Raw genomic sequence first — 20380 nt, 5'->3', positions numbered from 1 at the left:
GGCCTTGGGCCTGATCCAGCAGGGCTGTTCTTATGTTCTAATAATAATAATAATAATATTAATATAATAAATCTTAACCGTGCCACCATACTTTGTGGTTTCCTTTGAGCTGGTCCTGGGCAGGCAAGCAATACATGAATGGTCCGCTTTGCTAAAGAGGGCCTGCCCTGGTTTTCATTTGAATGGGGGACTCTATGGATGAGCAGCACTTCAGGGGGTGGGGTCGCTCTGGGAAGAGCACCTGCCTGCCAGTTGCAAGCAGCAGGTTCCCAGTTCCCTCCCTGGCAGCAGGATAGGGCTGAGAGAGATTCCTGCCATCTTGGAGAAGCCGCTGCCAGTCTGTGTAGGCAATACTGAGCTTGGTGAACTGGAGGGTCTGACTCAGTATCGGGCAGCTTCCTATCTGCTGCCAAGTGTCTTCCTTGATTAGATTAGATTCCCCCTGGAGCAAGGTGGGCTCCCAGCGTTCGTTTTTGCCCTCTGGCCACCCTGATCAGCTCCCAGAAGCCTGCCCCTGGCGCGTCACCATCATCATCAACAATATTACGATTAAACGTGCTTCATGTAGCACCGGGGGTGTGTGTGTGTCTGTCAGGCTCTCGGAAGCGCCTGCATCCCTTTGTTTGCTGCGGCCCCGGCAGCAGAGAGAGCCCAGTCGAGCATCGACTCCGCTGTCACTCTGGAAACACAATGCCATTGCCAGGCGAGCCGCTTCCCCCACTCCAGCATGCAGAGAACGCAGCGCAAGTAGCGGCGGGGCGGAGGCGGCGGTGGGGGGGGGGGAAGCGAGCCCTCCCCGGATTGGCTGGACGGCGCACAAAGAGTCGCAAATTTGCGCGGGTCACGTGGACCCGCTCGCCTTCCCATTGGCTGTGGCGCACGCCCGTCCTTGGCTTGCCTTGCCTTGCCTTTCTCTTTCTCCCTCCCTCCCTCCCTCCCTCCTTTCTTTGCACTTGTGGGGCTGATAGGCAGAAATAAGGTGGGGGGAGGACAGGACAGCAGCCGGCAGCGCGCGAGGGGGAAAGCCGGGCTGCCGCTCCCCTTGAAGAGCCTGGCTTGCTTTAAAAAAGAGAGAGAGAGGAAAGGAAAGGAAAAGGAAAGGAGAGGCTGGGAGAAGGAGCCGCTGGTGCCCCCATGGGGGAGAAGAAGATGCGATGGTGCCCTTTGCGCAGCGCTGGGCTGGAAGGCGCCTCCGCCGCCGGTCCCTCCCGGGCGTGAAGAGCGGGCAGGGGTAGCAGCAGCAGCAGCAGCAGCTTGCGGCGCCGCGGGGGCCCCGTGACCGGCTGAGCCCCCCGCCCCCCTCCGCGCGCACTGCTGGCCGGCGGGCCGGCCGGCCGAATGAATGAGTCCCTGAATGAATGGCTGGGCGGATGGATGGGGGTCCCCTGCTGCGCCGCGCCATGAGCACCGCGCGCCTCGGCCAGCTCGCCCTGCTGCTGCTGCTGCTGCTGCTCTCCTCGGCGGGCGCGCTGGCCCTCGCCTCGCAGCCCCGGGGCGCCGCCGCTGCTACCGGCCCGCCCGGACCAGCCGCCGGAGGAGGAGGCGGCAGCAGCAGCAGCAGCACGGCCACGGGGGCTGCTGCCGCCGCCGCCGCCGGCTTCGCCTCGCCAGCGCCCGAAGGAGGAAAAGGGCCTGGAGAGGCGCGCCTTGGAGACGCGGCGGGTACCTTCGCCTCTCCATCCTCGCCGCCGCCGCCGCCTCCCACTCCCCGAGCCAGCCCGCGAGAGGAGGAAGAGGAGAAGGCGGCAGCGAGGGACGCGCTCGGCTCCTGGGAGGCCAGCAACGCCACCGGCCCCCCGCTGCAGCCCACCTCGGCTCCTCCAGCTGAGCCCCAGGGCGGCGCCACCTCGCCGGGGCCCCCCGGCGACGCGGGAGCGGGCAGCCCCACGGCGCGCCCGGGCGGCAGCAGCCACAGCAGCAGCGCCTCGCCGGGGGTGGCCCCCTCGCCAGCCTCGCCCTCAGCAGGCGCCCTGAGACCCAGCAGCAGCAGCATCCCGACGACGGAGCTGCCGTCCGCGCCTGCGGAGGAGGAAGAAGACCCGCTCGTCCATAGCGGGACAGGTGAGTTCTGGGGTCTAGGGCTCGGGCGGGGTAGAGGCTCCCGAAAAAAGGGAAGGAGATGCGGGGTGCTTCCTCTCCAAAGGGGGCCCCTTTCTTGCTGGACGGAAGAAGAGTCTCCCAGGCAGGGGCTGGCTCGGAGCCCGCGCTGGTGGGCTGCTGGGGTGGAGCCTCCGGTGATGGCGACAGGGGTCTGGGCCCGTTGAGCATCCTCTGGCATTCGCATTAGTGCTGCGGGTGTGAGACGGGATTGGAGCGCCGAGGATTCGCCCGGCTGTGACTGACTGGCGATTGCGCCGCCCTTGGACTCCTCGGATGGAGTAAGAGCGGTAATCAACCGAATTGGAGGCACTCTTTATTTATTCAGTTTACTGACAGTATTGCCATTAGGGGTAGTATTAGTGCTGACCAGGACATCATTTGTGGTGTTTGCGCTATTTTAAATCGTGTGAAACTGTAAATCATAGATGCACCAGCTTGTATTAGTCCGATTGGTGCTATTCATGTTGTTAGTATCATTACAACTAGCCTTCGTGTTACTGAAACTGTGAGCACTGTCTGGGACCCAGGGATGGAGGACAGCATACAAATAACTGAATGTGTGTTGGTGGTATAAGTATTAATATTAGCTACAGTATGGATAACATTACTGGTTGTATTAGTGCTAGTGCTGATATTCTTGGTGGTACTGAGTGCCCAAGATGATGATGATGATGATGATGATGATTTACATTTATATCCCACTCTTCTTCCAAGGAGCCCAGAGCCCATATGGGTCTCCCTGGTCCTATAAAAATGTAAATAATAAATGCATGCGTTTGTATTAGTCTGGTGTCGGTGTTAGTATTGGCACTAGTAGGTATTTACAGTATTTGCAGCTGAAGGCCTAGGCGGCATAAACATTTAAATATTCATGCATCAGTATTTGTAGTATTGGTGCTATTAGTGTCGAGGAATTTGCAATAGTAGTATTGTGCTATCAGTATTCTTCGCATTGGTATTGTCTGTGGTGTTTGTATGGGTATCGTTGGGCCGTTCAGATTTGCATTTTCCAGCAGCATTACTGTTACTGTTCTTGCTGAGTATTTGAGGTGGTGGTAACATTAGTATTTATTGCTGCTGTTTGTTGCTGCTTCTTTTTGGTTGTGGCTAATTGGAATGTGTTCGGTGTGTCAGTCCTAGGCTAGGGATAAATTGCTGTCACCTTTTATAAGACAGAATCTCTCTCCTTCTCTGTCTGAGTCTCCTATTTTGTCAAAGGATTTAAGGATGCCCCAAGGCGGCAGACAGTAAGCTAAAATAAAATTTAAAAAAGAATAAAATTTAAAAGGGTTGGAGGTTGGGCGTGTGTGTGTGTGTGTAAAGATCTGTTTGTATTGATGGTTTTTATGTGCTGGTTGGTGGTGGTCCTTTTTGTCCACGGTTGACTCTTGTGGTTAGGCATTGTTTCTTGATCTATTTTGTTTACCTTGAAAATATCGTTGAGACTTCCTACTTTGTTGTAAAATTGCGTGGCCTGTAATTGACACAACTGAGAACACTGATAAAAACAAATGGCTTTGAGATTAACTGTTAATATTAACCATGATGATGGGTCCACAGCTCAGTGGCAGAGCATCTGCTTTGCATGCAGAAGGTCCCAGGTTTGATCCCTGGCAGCATCTCCAGGTAGGCCTGGGAGAGACCCCTGAACTTGAAACCGACCCTGCAGAGCTGCTGCCAGTCAGTGTAGACCAGGGGTGCACGAGTCAAATACCCCGGTGGGCTGGAACCGTCCATGACTTGGTAGGCAGGGGCCCGAGGTAAATTTTCAGCACATGAATGATTACGTTAAAATTAATAATTAAAAATATTAATGAAAGCAATTATTAGTTACTCATTAAAAATATTAATGACAGCAAGAGTTAGTTACCCACAGCATAAGGAGGCTCCTAGCACTTTCAATGCCTTTAAAGGTCAGGTTTGAAAGGCGGCTGACCCCCCCCACCAATTCCATGAGCAAGGCAACATTTTGCAGCTTATCTCAAGCACCACAATACTTTGGGCCAGACCTGGGGCCAGCAAAAAAGTCCCTGCAGGCCGGATCCGGCCCCTGGGCCTTATGTTGTGCAGGCCTGGTGTAGAAAATACTTCACCAGATAGACCAGTGGTCAGGCTCAGTATAAAGCATACGTCCTTCTATTTGGGCTCTATATTTAAGTGAATGAGGCTGCAGATCTGTGCGCACTTACCAAGCAGCAAGTCCTATTGCTGTAAAATTTATTCAAACGAAGGCTGGAACTACTAATGGGTTAATTAATAAACCCAGGAGTTCTCACCTTTTAGTCTCCAGATGTTGTTGGACTATGACCCCCCCCCATAACTTCCAGCCACAATAGCCAGAGGCTTGTGGTCCAACCACATCTGCAGACTCAAGGCTGAGAATTTCTGGGTTAATTAATTTAAAAAACCTTTTCATCAGCTGAAAGGGGGTCTCTGGATTAACTGAGCAGGAGATTTTTATTTATTTTTTGGAAATGAACATTATTTTTAGTACACCTGCTTACAAAAGCGATGGGTGGCAGGTGCCATCTTGGAAGAGGCCTTCCCCATCTTAGCATTCCCCGGCAGGGAATGCTTCTTGCATGAATATACCCTCTTATATTCATGTGCATGTGCATTAACTAAAAATATGTGGGTTCCCCCCCCCCACCCCTGCGGAATGATTATTTTATTCATATGCACATTTCATATGATTTTAATCATATGCACAATTCATGTGATTATTTTATTCATATGCATATTAATGCAAGTTACATTAATGGCATGAGTCTTAACTAAGGTTTCTTTGATCAGGTGCCAGGCCCGAATCAACCCAGCTTGAGCTGTAGAAAAATTGAAAATGGAGCCTTCATAATTTGAGGGTGGATTTCAGCACTGATAAGTCTGTGTGGATTTGAGGCTGTGAAGACTTTAGGTTATGGGTGTCTTAATACTGCTGAATCCAGGGAACTATTTATGGAACTTAAAAAAAAAAATCATCTTGCAAGCTCTTCATTATGGTAATGATTACTGGCTGCGTTGGATAACAGCTGCTCATATCTTTGCTTACACATTTTTAAAAACTAATAATAATTCAGATGAGCTGCAAATAATGTATTTAACAATCCTGGAAACGGGACTGGAAGGTTGTGTCCCTTCTAGAGCTATAGGGAATAATAAATAATAACCAGCAAAGGAACTGGTACTCATCTTCTGCCTTCCTAAGCTGCTGGTTGCAGGGAAGGTTTCTGCTGATGGTGGCAAACTGAGAAGGATCAGGTGTGTGTGTGTGTGTAGAGTGGAGAACATTAATTCAGATATTCCCTTACCACCAGCCAAAGTATATTTCTGAAAGGAAGCTTCAGAAGAACCATGTTCTTCTCCTTCTCCCTGTGTTCTTGGTCTTTATATTATTATTATTATTTTTTTAATGCATAGGGTAGTTATAGCATCTTTCCTTGAAATACTTCATTGATAGTTCCCGTTCACATGTCATGCTGAACCGTGGTGGAAGTGTAAGCTGGGAATTAAAACTGCAGTTACTTGTTTTAATCTAAATATTGGTCTTGGTCAAACCATTAGCTATCAGATCAGGACCTCAAACTAAGATCCTGCTCTGATGTTCTGGTTTAATGAACTTTAGGTTTGAGCAAACCACAACTTTTCATGCTGGGACAAAATGAGAAACTTCCATTTGTTAAGGTCTCTAGTGCTCTCCATGTGTTATGTTCAACGGACATACAATCTGTGTACAGTTTAGGCAAGTACAAGGTCTGTACACACATACTGTTTTTCACTGGTTGTGCCTGACACGGTTACAGCAGTATGCTTCCTAACTGTACCCTGCACTCCCGGAGGCCCTCACATATGCTCACTTCTAAAACGAAAGGATGTATAGACATTGGCACATGACGGAATACAGGTACAACATAATGTCCGAATAAGGTTTGTGAAAGGGAGCTTTAAATCCTCTCCTCTTGTGTGCAAAATGGAGAAGGGAGTGCCTTGTGCATTCTGCTTATGGTAAACCATAATCTGTTACTGGCTGATTTGGGAAGTTATCGCCGTCTTGCAGTTGGGGGCCTATGTGTCAGTTGAGTTTGAAGACGTACTAGGACTTGTGAAAGTCCTTTCAGATCCATCTTAACCACGACAGTGAGAGAGTTTCCTTTTGTATGTTGTTGGTACTGCAGCCACTACAACAAATATTTGTATACTGCTTTTGAGCAAAAGTTCCCAAAGTGGTTTACACAGGGCATGAATACATAAATAAATAAGATGGATCCCTGTCCCCAAGGAGCTCACAATCTGAAAAAACAAAACCATAAGACAGACACCAGCAACAGCCACTGGAGGGATCCTGTGTTGGGGTTGGATAGGGCCAGTTGCTCTCCCCCTGCTAAATAAAGAGAATCACCGCTTCAAAAAGGTGCCTGTTTGCCCAGTTAGGAGGTACCCTGTTAGCTTTCTTGCCCACCTCACATCGTCTCCCAGTCACTGTCGCATGAAGACTGTGGGTGAAGACTTGGGGATCTGCTTGTGTCCACATATCTGCTGATGCAGCTTCTAGAAACGTTCTCTTACGGGTGAAATTGACTGCACCGGAAATAGATTGCAGCCTGTGGTCCAGTTAATTTCATAGGAACATAGGAAGCTGCCTTCTGCTGAGTCAGACCCTTGGTCCATGTGGCTCAGCACAGACTGGCAGCAGCTTCTCCAAGGCTCCCAGCCTTAGCTGGAGATGAGACCGCCCCCTCCCCGCCCCTCCCCCTGCATCCTAGAGTAAAATTCCTGTCCTGTGCTTCGGTTGTTTTCAACTTACTGTTTCCAGTTCAGGACTGATTTTGTGGCTAGCTGGAGCAGAGCCTGTGGATGCTCCCGTATAATGAGAATTGTTTCTCATGTGAAGCCAGAACGGCATTTTCTCTTAATGCCTTTGGAGGCAGGTTGAAAATACCCGGCTATTCCGCTAAGCTCCTGGGAGATGAAGTTTTGGCTTGGCTTCTGTTGTGTTGCTGCTGTTGACATGACTTTCAGATGTCCGTACTTAGTTTAATCCTGATTCTTAGATAGAGGGCTCTGCTGCTGTTTCCAGACAGGCTAAGGCTGGGCTTCTGTAGGCTGGAAGGCATATTAAACTAAGCAGAATTATTCTTGAGTAAGCAGATTGCAAAATCCCACCTTGAGACAGGGATGGAAAGCACAATTTTCTTTATCCAAACACAAAAAGTCCTATATTCTTTTTTTAAAAAACAGGATTGATTAGATTTAAATCAAATTGGTTGCAATTGTGATTTAAATAATTTCCACAGACTTTATCTTCATGATTTAAATCACTAGTTAGGAAAATGATCATTTTCTAGTAAAAGTACTTTTGCAGGGTGTGGGCAGAGGAGCAAGAGCTTGACTGTGTGGTTGTGTGTGTGGTTGTGTGTTCTGAATGTACACCACCTGCGGAGTAGGATATCTCCCCTATATACTGCACCACCCAGGGACCTTTTTGTATGAGGTGGGATAGAAATGTATGAAAGAAATAAAATAATAAAAGATACTGCTCTTAAAATGTTCATAGAATATGAGAAGTTATGATTAATATTCATGATGGTATCTTTGACCTAGGAACTCTTCTATTGTTTAAAATTAAAATCAGACAAAATTTGAAAACCCAATCTTAATTTTAAAGAATTCTGATCCTGCAATTCTTTTTTAAAATCATTTTTAAGAATCGATTTTTATCAAAACACCTCCCCCCTTTTAAAATGCATTTATTCGACTTATATGGACATCTTGGTGGTGGTCCACAAATTTAGACTTAGCTCACTAGCCAGCCATTATCTGTGGTTGCCACGAATCCCTGCTTTTCCCTCAGGTCCTTTTCTGGCACACAGGCAGCGGTCTTAGGAGAGAAGCAGGTCTTCTGTCAACTTGACTAGCAAGCCAGAGGTTGCTGGTTCGAATCCCCGCTGGTATGTTTCCCAGACTATGGCAAACACCTCTATCGGGCAGCAGCGATAGAGGAAGATGCTGAAAGGGGTTTTCTTTTAACGAAAGGCGGTATAAAAATGTAAAAATAAAATAAATAAATAAAATAAAGGCATAATTTCAAAGTGTGCAGGACGAGGCAATGGGAAACCCCTCCTGTATTCTACCAAAGACAACCACAGGGCTCTGGGGTCGCCACGAGTCAACGCCGACTCGATGGCACGCTTTACCTTTACTTTATGGAGGTGATATGAAACGGGACAGCCCTTTGCTACTAAGCGAGACCTCTGGGAAGAGACCTGTGTGGTGCTGGATGTCCTGCGCACCAGAGGGCTGTGGGCACTCGGAGCTGGCAAGTGGATTTGTAGATGCCTGTCCGTGCTCATATCTGCTTAGCTTCAGCCGTGCTGCAGGGTCCATTCCAGACATCTGCACTCAGTACCTATGAACATAGGAAGTTGCTTTATACTGAGCAAGACCCTCAGTCCATCTAGCTCAGTATGTTCTGGCAGTGCCCTTCTGGGTTTCAGATGGGCCTTTACCGGCCTTACTTGGAGACTCTGCCCGGGATTGAACCGGGGACGACCTGCATGCCTAGCAGATTGGAGAGGAGAGCTGGTCTTGTGGTAGCAAGCATGAGTTGTCACCTTAGCTAAGCAGGTCCACCTTGGTTGCATTTGAAGGGGAGACTAGAAGTGCGAACACTGGAAGAGATTCCCCCTTAAGGGATGGAGCCGCTCTGGGAAGAGCAGAAGGTTCCCAGTTCCCTCCCTGGCAGCATCTCCAGGATAGGGCTGAGAGAGACTCCTGCCTCTGCAACCTTGGAGAAGCCGCTGCCAGTCTGTGAAGACAATACTGAGCTAAATAGACTGATGGTCTGCCTTGGTATATGGCAGCTTCCTATGTTCTACCGCTGAGCTCCTCTCTTGGTTCTTCTAGTGTTAGTCTGAATGAGCTGATTCAGTAGGCAGCTTCATAGGTTCCTATGGTGCCTGCCGTTGGTAGTTTAGGTCTGTAGCTTAGTGGCAGACCGGCTAAGGTAATGCGTGGCTGGACTTCAACCCCCATAACCCCCAGTTTCTGGCTGTTTCAGCTGGGGATGACGGGAATTGCAGTCCAAAAGCCACAAGTTACCCAAGACTGGTGGCAGGACAAATGCTTTGCATGTCTTGTCGGATCGATTTAGGCTTATAGAGAGTGACGTGCGATATGACCATAGGGTACGGCCTTATACTGAGCCCAACCCTTGGTCCATCCAGCTCAGTATTGTCTCTACACTGACTGGCAGCGGTCCTCCCAGGTGTCAGACGGGCCTTTTCCGGCCTTACTTGGAGATGCTGCCAAGGACTGAACCTGGGACTTTCTGCATCCAAAGCAGATGCTCTTTCACTCTGCCCTCCACCTGTGGTTGGACTACAACTCCCATAGTCCCCCACCACAATAAACTGTAGCTGGGGATAATGGGAGTTGTAGTGGCAACCGCTGGAGGGCTGAGTCCGCCCGGCCCTGCTGTAGAACCAGCTGCTAAAAACGAACATGGAAAATGTGGTGATGCCTTGTGGAACTTTGGGGCGAGCATTCTCTTTCACAGTCTGGCTGGCTTGCATCATTCTGCATTGCAGCTCAGTTGCAAGATGACTACAAAGGAAATGAGTGTCTGCAGTGTGAAGAGGAGCTGGGTGAATCTTCATTGAGTTTTTTTCAGATCTGCAAAGCTGCAGGGAAATGGTTTGACTAGCAAGCCAGAGGTTGCCGGTTCGAATCCCCGCTCATATGTTTCCCAGACTCTGGGAAACACCTCTATCGGGCAGCAGCAATAGAGGAAGATGCTGAAAGGCATCATCTCCTACTGTGCGGGAGGAGGCAATGGCAAACTCCTCCTGTATTCTACCAAAGACAACCACAGGGCTCGGTGGGCACCAGGAGTCGTCACCGACTAGACAGCACAATTTACCTTACCTTTAAAGCAGTCCAGGGTGGTAGATAGGAAAAGTCCTGACCCCCCCCCTTAAAAGTCATGTGCACTTGTGGAGAGAGCCAACCCCCACCTGTCACGAGGCTCTTGCGGTGAATTGGTTGCTTGCAAGAGGCCATATGGAGGCAGGAACATTTCACATTTGATCAGAAACCTAGGAAACAACAGGTTATATATAGGGCTGGAGCCAGATTGTGGTGGGTGTCCTTAGGAGGGGAGAGAACAAGGAAGCTTCCAGCCCTTCTGTTGGAGGGAGGGAGGGATCACTGAGACGAGCCCCCTCTCCCTGCCGGTGTGCACCCTGGGACAGAAAAATCGGCCCTGCTCCAGGCCAGACCAAGCTATAAAGAACAGGAAAGCAGAGAATCGCAGAAACTGGTCGGCGCGACGAAAAATTGGCCTGCAAAACATAATACCTTGTTGGATTAGACTAGTTAATCTCGGATTATGTAGGGAGCTGTTTTAGAGCCGCCCAGAGACGGAGGTTTGGGGTTGCACACTAATTTGATAGACAAACAAGCAAATAAATAAAATACCGAGTGAGACCCTTGGTGGATGTAGCTCAGTGTTTTTGACATGGCCTGGAAACAGCTCTCCGGGGTTTCAAGCAGGGGATTGTGTGTGAAGTGCTTCCATCTCTCACACGGGCTTCGGTGACAATCTGGCCGATGTGTGAACACACAGAGGCTCCCTTCCGGCAGAGATTCGAGGTAACGGCCCTGCCTGGAAAGGCTTCTGGAGATGCTGCCAGGGACTGAACGCTGGATTTGTCCGACAAGTAGGTTCTGTACCACGGAGCCTCCCGAAAGGACAGGTGAAGCCAGTTCTTTGTCCATCTAGCTCAGGAATGACTAGCCGCGTTCCCAGATTCCAGGCAGGGGGTCTTGCCCATCCCTGCCTGGAGATGCTGCCAGGGACTTGCCCTGCTAACTTGGCAAAGAGGACAAGTTTAACGTGGTGATTCTCTTTATTAAGCAGGGGGAGAGTAACTGGCCCTCTCCACCTCCAGCACAGTACCGCCAGTGACTGTTGCTGGTGTCTGTCTTGTGTTTCTTTCTAGATTGTGAGCCCTTTGGGGACAGGGAGCCATCTTATTTATTTTATTATTTCTTGGTGTAAACCACCCTGAGCCATTTTTGGAAGGGCGGTATAGAAATTGAATTAATAATAACGATAACAACAATAATAACCTGGGACCTTCTGCATGCGAAGCAGATGCTCTTCCACTGAGCTACTGACCCCACCCACATTTAGGGTTGCTATCCTGTGCAACACTTCACCTGGAGTAAGCCCCATTACTTAGCTTCCAGGTTAGAGAAAACCCAACGTCCAAACAAACATGCACATGATTCTCTTTCCAGCAGACCAGTCAGGAATAGCTCTGGGCTGCACGAGAGAGCTGGTTCGGGTTCATTGTCGTTTGCCTCAAAGCCAGAACTGGAATCTCTGTTCAAAGCCTGGTTTCCCATTCTGGTTTGGAGGCCAGCTGCCGTGTCGTGATAAACATCGTTGGCCTGATCGGGATGTCGGAGCAAACTGGTTTTCTGCAACTGTCGCTTGTCTGGTTTGGGTCTCCTGTGAACAAGGAAGTGTGTGAGGGTGTTAGCGTGCACAAGGAGAGAAGAAGACACACACCCAAAGCACAGTCCTGAGAGCCGTGGCAGAACATGGTTTGGCCGTGGCAAAGTCAGGCTACAAGTCAAGGGTTGGAGCACGTGCCTTGCATGGTGAAGGTCGCTGGTTCGATCCTGGTAGGGCTGGGAAAGACCCCTGCCCGAAACCTTGGAGAGCTCCTGCCAAGTCCGTGTGGACAGTGCTGAACTAGCTTCCTGTGTACCAAACCACTGACTGAAGCCTGCCTACAGCACACAGCCACTCAGTTGCTTCCCAGATGTCTGCTTAATATGGGAGCCAGGGCTACAGAAACCCACTCGTCTGCTAGTCTGTGACGAGTGAAAAACGATGCCTGATGAGTGGGGGGAAAAGTCCTGATGGGCACAACGTAGCAACGTAGCTTGACAAGTAAAATATTTTGTCTGCCTGATAATCTGAGCCAACATTGCTTCACCCCGGATGGGAGCCACCAAGAGGTGCCTCTTTGCCCAGTTGGCAGGGGGTGATTGCAAAACTGTTTGTCACCTGGGGAGGGTGGAGGTGGTGGTGGTGGAGCTGAGAATGGTTCCCAGTCCCAAAGGGGCTCAGAATTTTAAGAAGCAGCGGAAGAGACGCTGTGCTGGGTGGAGTAGGGAAGTCTTTCTTTTCACTGGTGGCTAAGAGGGCTGGCACTTTACAAGGTTACTTTGCCCATTCAGCCAGAGAAAAATAGCATGAGTTCTGCCTAATGGCGCAGCGGGAAATGACTTGACTAGCAAGCCAGAGGTTGCCGGTTCGGAATCCCGCCGGTTCGGATCCCCACCAGACTATGGGAAGCACCTCTATCGGGCAGCAGCGATACAGGAAGATGCTGAAAGGCATCATCTCATACTGCGCGGGAGATGGCAATGGCAAACCCCTCCTGTATTCTACCAAAGACAACCACAGGGCTCTGTGGGCGCCAGGAGTTGACACTGACTCAACAGTACAACTTTACTTTACTCCTGAAAGAAGAAAAGACAGTTGGTTGATCAAGAGTTGTCCCCTTAACCTTTTCAACCCCAAGGTAAACACAGGACTATCCTATAATAGAAGGGTAGGCCATCTTGGCTTTACGGCGACATTTATTCGCAGCCGGTTTTACCACGAGTTTACAGGGAGGCTTTACTGCGAACTTGAAGTTGTTCCAAAAAACTGCCGCAAATAGAGGATATTTTTAATAACCCCGGATATAGATTGGGCTACACTCCAACGTGCAGTGAAAAACTTGGATTGTGTGTGAACTGCTCCCCGAAAACCTGCAGGGACTTTGGGGGTAAATCCAGCCGATATGTGAATCCACCCTCTCCATTCCAGAGGAGATGGGAGTTAAAGGGCTTCAGAAGCCCAGTGTGAAAAGCTATCAGCTGTCAACAGCTGGGGGGCCAGGTTTGCCCACCCCTGATAGAGTAGAACCCTTTGGGGAATGTGACTTAACTACTACTCCTTATATACCACTTTTCAACCAAATCTCCAAAGCGGTTGACATAGGAAAAATAAAAGAATAAATAAGAGGGTTCCCTGTCCCCAAAGGGCTCACAATCTTAAAAAAAAGACATACAGGGTAAATGTTGCACAGCCACTGGAGGGATGCTGTGCTGGGGATAGATAGGGCCAGTTGCTCTCCCCCGGCTAAATGTAAGAGAGTCACCACTTTAGCCATCATGGAGGAGGGTTCTAGTTACCCTTTCTTTCCTCTCTGAGCTGTTGCTGTTCTGGGTGCAGGGAGCTTTGTAATAGCGGGGGAGCATTCAAACTCCCCCTGCACTCACAGTCCTGTGTGGTACAGTCCCAGGAGAGCTGTACCACGTGACAGTTCAGGTCTCGGTGTTTGTGTCAACAGAAGCAGGGCAGGGATTTCTGATTATGCAGAGCTGTGTGGGGTGTGTCGTCTCCATCTGTGGGCCCTCAGTGACCTGTGCGTGACTCAAGGGTGTGCCCAGGAAGGTGTGGTTGTCTTGGCCGTTTTAGCAGAGGTTTGTTGTCGCAGGATAAGAGCAAGGACTCAATGCCCGACCATGTAAACACGTCAGATCTGGCACTTCATCTATATTTATTGATTTATTTAACAACATTTTTTTCCTTCCAGGCCCAGTTAAGGGACCCTCCCCCTCCGCACAAGCCAGTTCGCAATGAAGTTTAGGATGAGCTTACAATTAAACTAATAGATAAAATAGCTTCTTAATCTGAAAATGAATCATCGTGTTCTTTTAAGGCCACATACTACAGAGCGCTGACATACTACAGAGCGCTTCCCTACTGAAAAGCAAGGTGGATTAATTAGGTTTTGGTCCGCCAATTAAAAGCTAGCAAGGTCGGGGGTGGGGGCAGTTTGAGCTTCATGTGGTGGGGAGTTCCACAGTCTGGGCACAGAGAAGGCCCTTGTCTATATGGCCTAGCCACTTGGACCTCTGGCAGTGGGATATACTGGCAAGGCGGTCTCATATGGGAGGCTAGAGTTCTTCAAACATCTGGATCCCAACCGGTTTAGGGCTTCATAGCCCTATAAAGCACCACAAATGGTGCTTGGGAACAAACCCGCAGCTAATGCAGTCTGAAGCCTAACTTGAAGAACAAACCCCAGAGAAATGGATTGGGCTTCTTTTTAACTGGTTGTTACTAACCCCAAGCTTTTTTGACGGCTATGGAGGCCAGAGATACAGACAAAGTTAATAGCTCCCCAACAACTTAAGCAGCCTTGGGGGTTGCAGGCTCTTCCTGCAAGGTGTTACGTCTCGGCAGATAATCTCTCTCCACCCTAAGGATGCCTCCGCCTCCCACGGCCTTGCTGCCCTTGAACAACTGGCTTCGCCCTTTTCCTGTTTCGCTTGGCACGCCTGCTGATCCCTTCTCCTTCCATCTCTCCTCCTGGCCTCCCTCGGATTCAGGAGGTGCCCTTCGCTGGAGCTTGTGGAGCTCTTTGAAGTTTAGGAATGCTGATTGTCACGATTAATGCACTCCCCCCTGCGGATGATGCAAGCGCTGTGCGAGGAGCTTGCCGAAATGGTCTGGGCGGCTAATTCCTCAGAATTTAGGGGCAGCTCCTAAAGAGGGCAGGGAGAGCAGAGGTTGCCGGACGGGGCCGTGGAGATGAAGGGGGCTTTGCAGTTACCACCTTGGGTCTTGAAAATACTTGCTCTTGTTTCTGTAGAGGAAGTGATGCTTTAGGGATGTTCCCGTGTGGTCGGTTGGTGGTGTCGAGTTGGTGTCGACTCGTGGTGACCTCAGAGCCCTGTGGTTGTCTTTGGTAGAATACAGGAGGGGTTGACCATTGCCTCCTCCCACACAGTGTGAGATGATGCCTTTCAGCATCCCCTGCTAACTGAGCAAAGAGGCGCCTTTTTAAAGTGGCGATTCTCTTTATTTAGTGGGGGGAGAGTATCTGGCCTTATCTCTCCCCAGCACAGCATCCCTCCATTGGCCGTTGCTTGGTGTCTGTCTCATGTTTCTCTTTTTAGATTGTGAGCCCTTTAGGGACAGGGAGCCATATTTATTTATTTATAGCGATGTAACCCGCTTTTTGTTGAAAAGCGGTATATAAACATTTGTCGTATTGGTATTCGTATCCTTTCTATATCGCTGCTGCCCGATAGAGGAGTTTCCCATGGTCTGGGGAACACCCCAGCAGGGATTCGAACCAACAGCCTCCTGATCTCTTGGCAGGTTACTTGACTGCTGTGCCATTAGGTGGCTTTTTCCATTGTAGTAGTAGTAGTAGTAGAGATAATAATTTTGTCTGGAGCACTGTGTGCATAGAGGTGGGGCCGTTGATAGGTAATGGAAGTGCTTGCTTTGCATGAGGAAGATCCCGGGCGAAATGCCTGGCATCCCCGGGGGAATTTCCTGCCTGGAATCCAGGCAGGCGGCTGCAGGTCCGTGCAGATTGGGACTGATCAGTTTCAGCCCTCCAGCTTGGGTTGGGCCAGCCACAGTGGCCAGTAATCGGGGATTATGGGAGTTGTAGCCCAACATCTGCAGGAGGGCTGGAGATGTGCATGCCTGGTTTTAGACCACACTGAGCTAGATGAACGAGGCAGAAGGCAGGTTCACACGCTCCTCTCTGAGGAGGGGCTGTGAGGGAGGAGAGCTGGTCTTGTGGTAGCAAGCATGACTTGCCCCCTTAGCTAAGCAGGGTCCACCCTGGTTGCATCTGAATGGAGATTAGAAGCGTGAGCCCTGTAAGATATTCCCTTGAGGGGATGGAGCTGCTCTGGGAAGAGCAGAAGGTTCCAAGTTCCCTCCCTGGCAGCATCTCCAAGATCAGGCTGAGAGAGACTCCTGCCTGGAAGCTTGGAGAAGCTGCTGCCAGTCTGTGTAGACAATCCTGAGCTAGATGGACCGGGGATTTTTTTGGTATATGGCAGCTTCCTATGTTCCTAATTCAGTGGTTGGGCACTTCCCTTGCATGCAGAAACCTTGGATTCAATCCCTGGCGTCTCTGGAAAACACCCCCTGCCTGAAATTCTGGCTGCCAGTCAGAGTAGACAGTACTGGGCTAGATGGACCAAGGGTCTGGCTCGGTACAAGGCAGCTTCATATGGGTTCATAGCTCAGTGGCAGAGCAGCTGCTTGGCATGCAGAAGGTCCCAGGTTCACTCCCTGGCAGCATCTCCAGGTAGGGCTGGGAGAAAGTCCTGCCTGAAACCTTGGAGGAGCTGCTGCCAGTCTGTGTAGACAATCCTGAGCCGGATGGACCAATGGTCTGACTCGGCATAAGGCAGCTTCCATGTTCCTAAGCACGGGGACTAGTGTGGATGCTCTCACTGCATGCTTTCCGTTGTTAGAAGTTAATAAACAGTGTTAGGATGTCACCCAGTGACTGTCCGGTGGTTACCCAGTGAATTTCAGGGCTAAGTGGAGATTGGAACTCGGAGCCCCCCAGCACTCGTCAGTGTAACACCACGCTGTCCTCTTGATCAGCATCCTGGCTCTGCGGACTCCTTGAAAACAACATCCAAAGCTTGGAACTGTGTCCCACTTTCTCTCTCTCGCTTCTCTGTTGCCCTCTGGGCAAACTGGGCTGGATTTTTCAAGCCCAGTCACCTGCCCGAATGGATGCCGCAAGTCCTGTTTGGCTTGTGAGCGATCGCCGGGGTGGAATGTGGCCAGTTCAGCTTATGTCATCGATGTTGTCTCTCTGCTTTGTTTCTGTCCAGGGGCTGTGCTGCTCGCGAACAGAGGCCTCTTTTCAGAGTTGCTCTTTATAACCGACAAGTGTCCTTGGCACGTTCTAGAGGGGAGGGCTTTTTCGATTTTTTTATTCTTCTTTGCAGGCCATTGTCTCGTGAAGTGGGACTCTGCCATTAGGGCTGAATTCACAAGTGGTGCACAAACTGAAGTGTTTAAGAAAACACTCCACTTAGTTAAGGTATTTATACCTCGCCTCCCCCCCCGAAGCACTTGAGGAGCAATCCTGAACCCCCAAACAAAAACAGCCCAAGGAGAAAGGGCTGCAGCTCAATGTAAGAACACCTGCTTTGCACCAAGAGGTCCCTCCCGGGTTCAGTCCCTGTCAGTGTCTCCGGGGCTGGGCTGGGGAAGACGCCTGCCTGGAGCCTTGGAGAAGCTGCTGCCTGTCAGTGTAGGCAATACTGAACTGGAGGGACCAAAGGCCTGACTCAGTAGCTGAGAGGGAGATGCTGCCAGGGAGTGAACCTGGGGCCTTCTGCATGCCAAGCAGATGCTCTTCGCTGTGGCCCCATCCCGTACAGGGAACGATGTTCTTTTTTCTACATTAACGGCTTTGAGAACCTTTTGTTCCCAGGCGGTTTCTAGACAGTAGCAGTGGCGGTGTGGATTGGTCTGTCAGCCCCCGTACGGAGAGAAACAGGAGTATCGCATATATGCACGAGAATCTTTATTTGGTGGGTACAGATCGAATTTTAGTTCCCCTGCAAGCAGAAAGCTAGGATACCATGGCTGTGCTTTCAGTGTTCTCCTTGATGGGCTAGTTTTTCTTTCTTTCTTTCCTTGCAAGGTTTTCCTGTTCTTAAAGAGGTAGACAAGCATGCAGAGGTGGCTTTCCCCATCGGGAAAGGCTCAGTCCGCTCTGTCACCTCCAGGATTTTACAGACTCCTGGTACAGCCAGCTTCGATAGCGGGAGCAGCAAAGTGAAAAGGGTTTTCAACAGTGTAAGGACTCTGAGAGCGCGTGTGGTTGATGGGTGAGAGCCATGGCATTTGAGGAGACAGCAGAGGGCGGACAGAACGGAGAGTTGGTTGGAAACCGTCTCCATGTCATACTTTTCTGTGGGCCCTTCTCTGGGTTCCATCTATGGTCAGGAAGGCATTACCCGGCCTGAGAGAGGTCTTGCGTGAGCAGCTGAGATGGAGAGTGTCTGTGTTGTAAGGAAGGGATTAGCCGAGCAATTCTGCTGTCCCGGAGGAGGCTCAAACAAATCCCAGCAAAGGGAAAATGATGATAACAGACCCCGTAAAGAAGGATAGAAGTCTGGGCTGGTTTTGTTTTGTTTTGCCCAAGAATAATTATTTGGGGAGGCTGGTCGGGGTGGGGAAGGGGTCGGAGAAGCATCCTTGAATCTCTGCTTGGAATAGCAGATTCTCACAACCAGCTGTTGGCATGTGGGGTTGATGGTTCCGGACACTTGGGGCAAGATGAGGAAGTCTTGGGGACACAGGAAGCTGCCTTTTGCTGAGTCAGGACATTTGTCCATCTGGCTCAGCATTGCCTACACAGACTGGCAGCGACTTCTCCGAGGTTGCAGGCAGGAGTCTCTCTCTAACCCCGACTCTTGCCTGAATCTGGATAGCTGCTGGCAGTCAGTGTCCAGGGCTGCTCAGCTTCGTCCCTCCTGCAGATGTCGGCCAATAACTCCCATAATCCCTGGCTAATGGCCATGGTGGCTTCTCTCCAGCAAGGCTGTCCTTAAGACCTCATCTCCACGTACCTTTTCAGATAAAAAAAATTAGACACGCCTCCCCCTTGCTTTGTTTATGAATTGGGCAGCCATGTGAATTTTTTTTTAAAAAACACACAAAACTGTTGGCCTATCCTGCTTATCTTAATGCCACCCAGTGAGTTTGTGGATCAGGCGATATTTGGGCCACTCAGCATGTTCCTGGGGGAGATAGTATCTGAATTGAGGGAAATTTCTTTTTCAGCCGCTGGGCCGCTCCAGTAGGAACGAAACCAGCGACTACCGACTTGCACATGAGGCAGTTAGGGACGTAGGAAGCTGCCATATGCTGAGTCAGACCCTTGGTCCATCTAGCTCAGTCTTGTCTACCCAGACTGGCCGCGGCTTCTCCAAGGTTGCAAGCAGGAGTCTCTCTCAGCTCTATCTGGGAGATGCTGCCAGGGAGGGAACTTGAGACCTAGATGTTCCATCCCTTAAGGGGAATCTCTTCCAGTGCTCTCACTTCTGGTCTCCCTTTCGTATCCAACCAGGGCAGACCCTGCTTAGCTAAGGGGGCAAGTCATGCTTGCTGCCACAAGACCAGCTCTCCTCTCCGTGAGGAGAGGAGGTTGTATTAGGTGTAATGCACCATGTTACCAAACGTCCTGTCTCTAGCTGCTGCTGTCCCTGACAAAGATGTTGTCCGGTGTGGGGACACAACGGAAGAGCACAAGCGACTGTGGGAGGAAGGGAACTTCCTAATGTCTGTGGGCTGCTGTTGTGCGTCAGGATAGGAATTGCAAAATATCCTTCCTCAACATCTTCGTTTCCAGGGCAGTGAGGTTCTTTCGCTTCTGCTAATGGAGCACAGAGGCCAGGAGGGCTCGCTGTGGGCTGCAAAGTCCCTTCGCGTCTCTGCCGAGCCTTGCCCAGGTCCCAGGGGGCCGAGGAGACTGAGTTGGGCCCAAAGGCTGAAGCGAAAAGGAACTCTGTTAGTGCGTGATCCGGCTGGGAGCGTGGTTCATCTCTGTGGTTGTTGACAAGGCTCGCACGCCTAGTGCTGAGCAAGAGGTGATTGCATTGCAAGATCCGCAGCCTTTAGTGTGTTCTCTGCTCTTATTGCCTTGACCATCAGGCCCGCATTGGCCAAGTTCGCGATGGTGTTTTAGAAGCTTTTAAAAACAGAAAAAAACTACTGTAAAACTTTTATTGATGTCAGAGGAATGGAAAGGACAGCTGGCAGGAATGTGCTCTAGAGGTTATCTCATGGAGAGATAACAGTTTGTTCATTGTTGCCCTGACAATGACATGGCTGCAGGCATTTTTTGCTCTGTGCAAAAATGACTGCCATTGAACCAAACACTTTGGGGGGGCGGGGGGGGGGGCGATATAGAAAGGGTGATAATGCACAGAAAGCTGGCCGTGCAAGAATGCTAATGCCCGTTTTCCAACTCTTGGCGGGTGGGGTGTGTGGATGTTGCTATAGGCCACTGCATAAGAACAGCCCTGCTGAATCAGGCCCAAAGCTTATCTAGTCCAGTATCTTGTTTCTCACAGTGGCCCACCAGATGCTGCTGGGAAGCCCACAGGCAGGAGTTGAGGGCATGCCCTCTCTCCTGCTGTTACTCCCCTGCAACTGGTACACAGAGGCATCCTGCCTTTGAGGCTGGAGGTGGCCTATAGCCCTCCGACTAGCAGCCATTGACAGACCTCTCTTCCATGAAGTTATCCAAACCCCTCTTAAAGCCATCCAGGGTGTTGGCTGTCACCACATCTTGTGGCAGAGAATTCCATAGGCTGATTATACGTTGGCTGAAAAAGTACTAGTAAGGCCGTTTAGGTGATTATAATTAGG

The 20380-nt window shown here is 50.2% G+C and overlaps 1 protein-coding gene across 1 annotated transcript in view; it reads left to right on the top strand.

The window, feature by feature from the left end:
• Positions 1 to 944: 944 nt before the first annotated feature.
• The window catches only part of MEGF9 (multiple EGF like domains 9), a 77224-nt gene continuing 57788 nt past the window's right edge, over positions 945 to 20380 (top strand). The window contains exon 1 of the mRNA XM_053282558.1: positions 945 to 2061. Coding sequence (XP_053138533.1) covers positions 1359 to 2061 — 703 coding nt within the window. The 5' untranslated portion in view covers positions 945 to 1358. The remainder of the gene's footprint in view (positions 2062 to 20380) is intronic.

This window comes from Hemicordylus capensis, chromosome 17 (assembly GCF_027244095.1).
Source record: "Hemicordylus capensis ecotype Gifberg chromosome 17, rHemCap1.1.pri, whole genome shotgun sequence".
NCBI lineage: Eukaryota > Metazoa > Chordata > Lepidosauria > Squamata > Cordylidae > Hemicordylus > Hemicordylus capensis.
The sequence above is the reverse complement of the archived record's forward strand: the minus strand, read 5'-3'. Positions and strand labels throughout refer to the sequence as shown.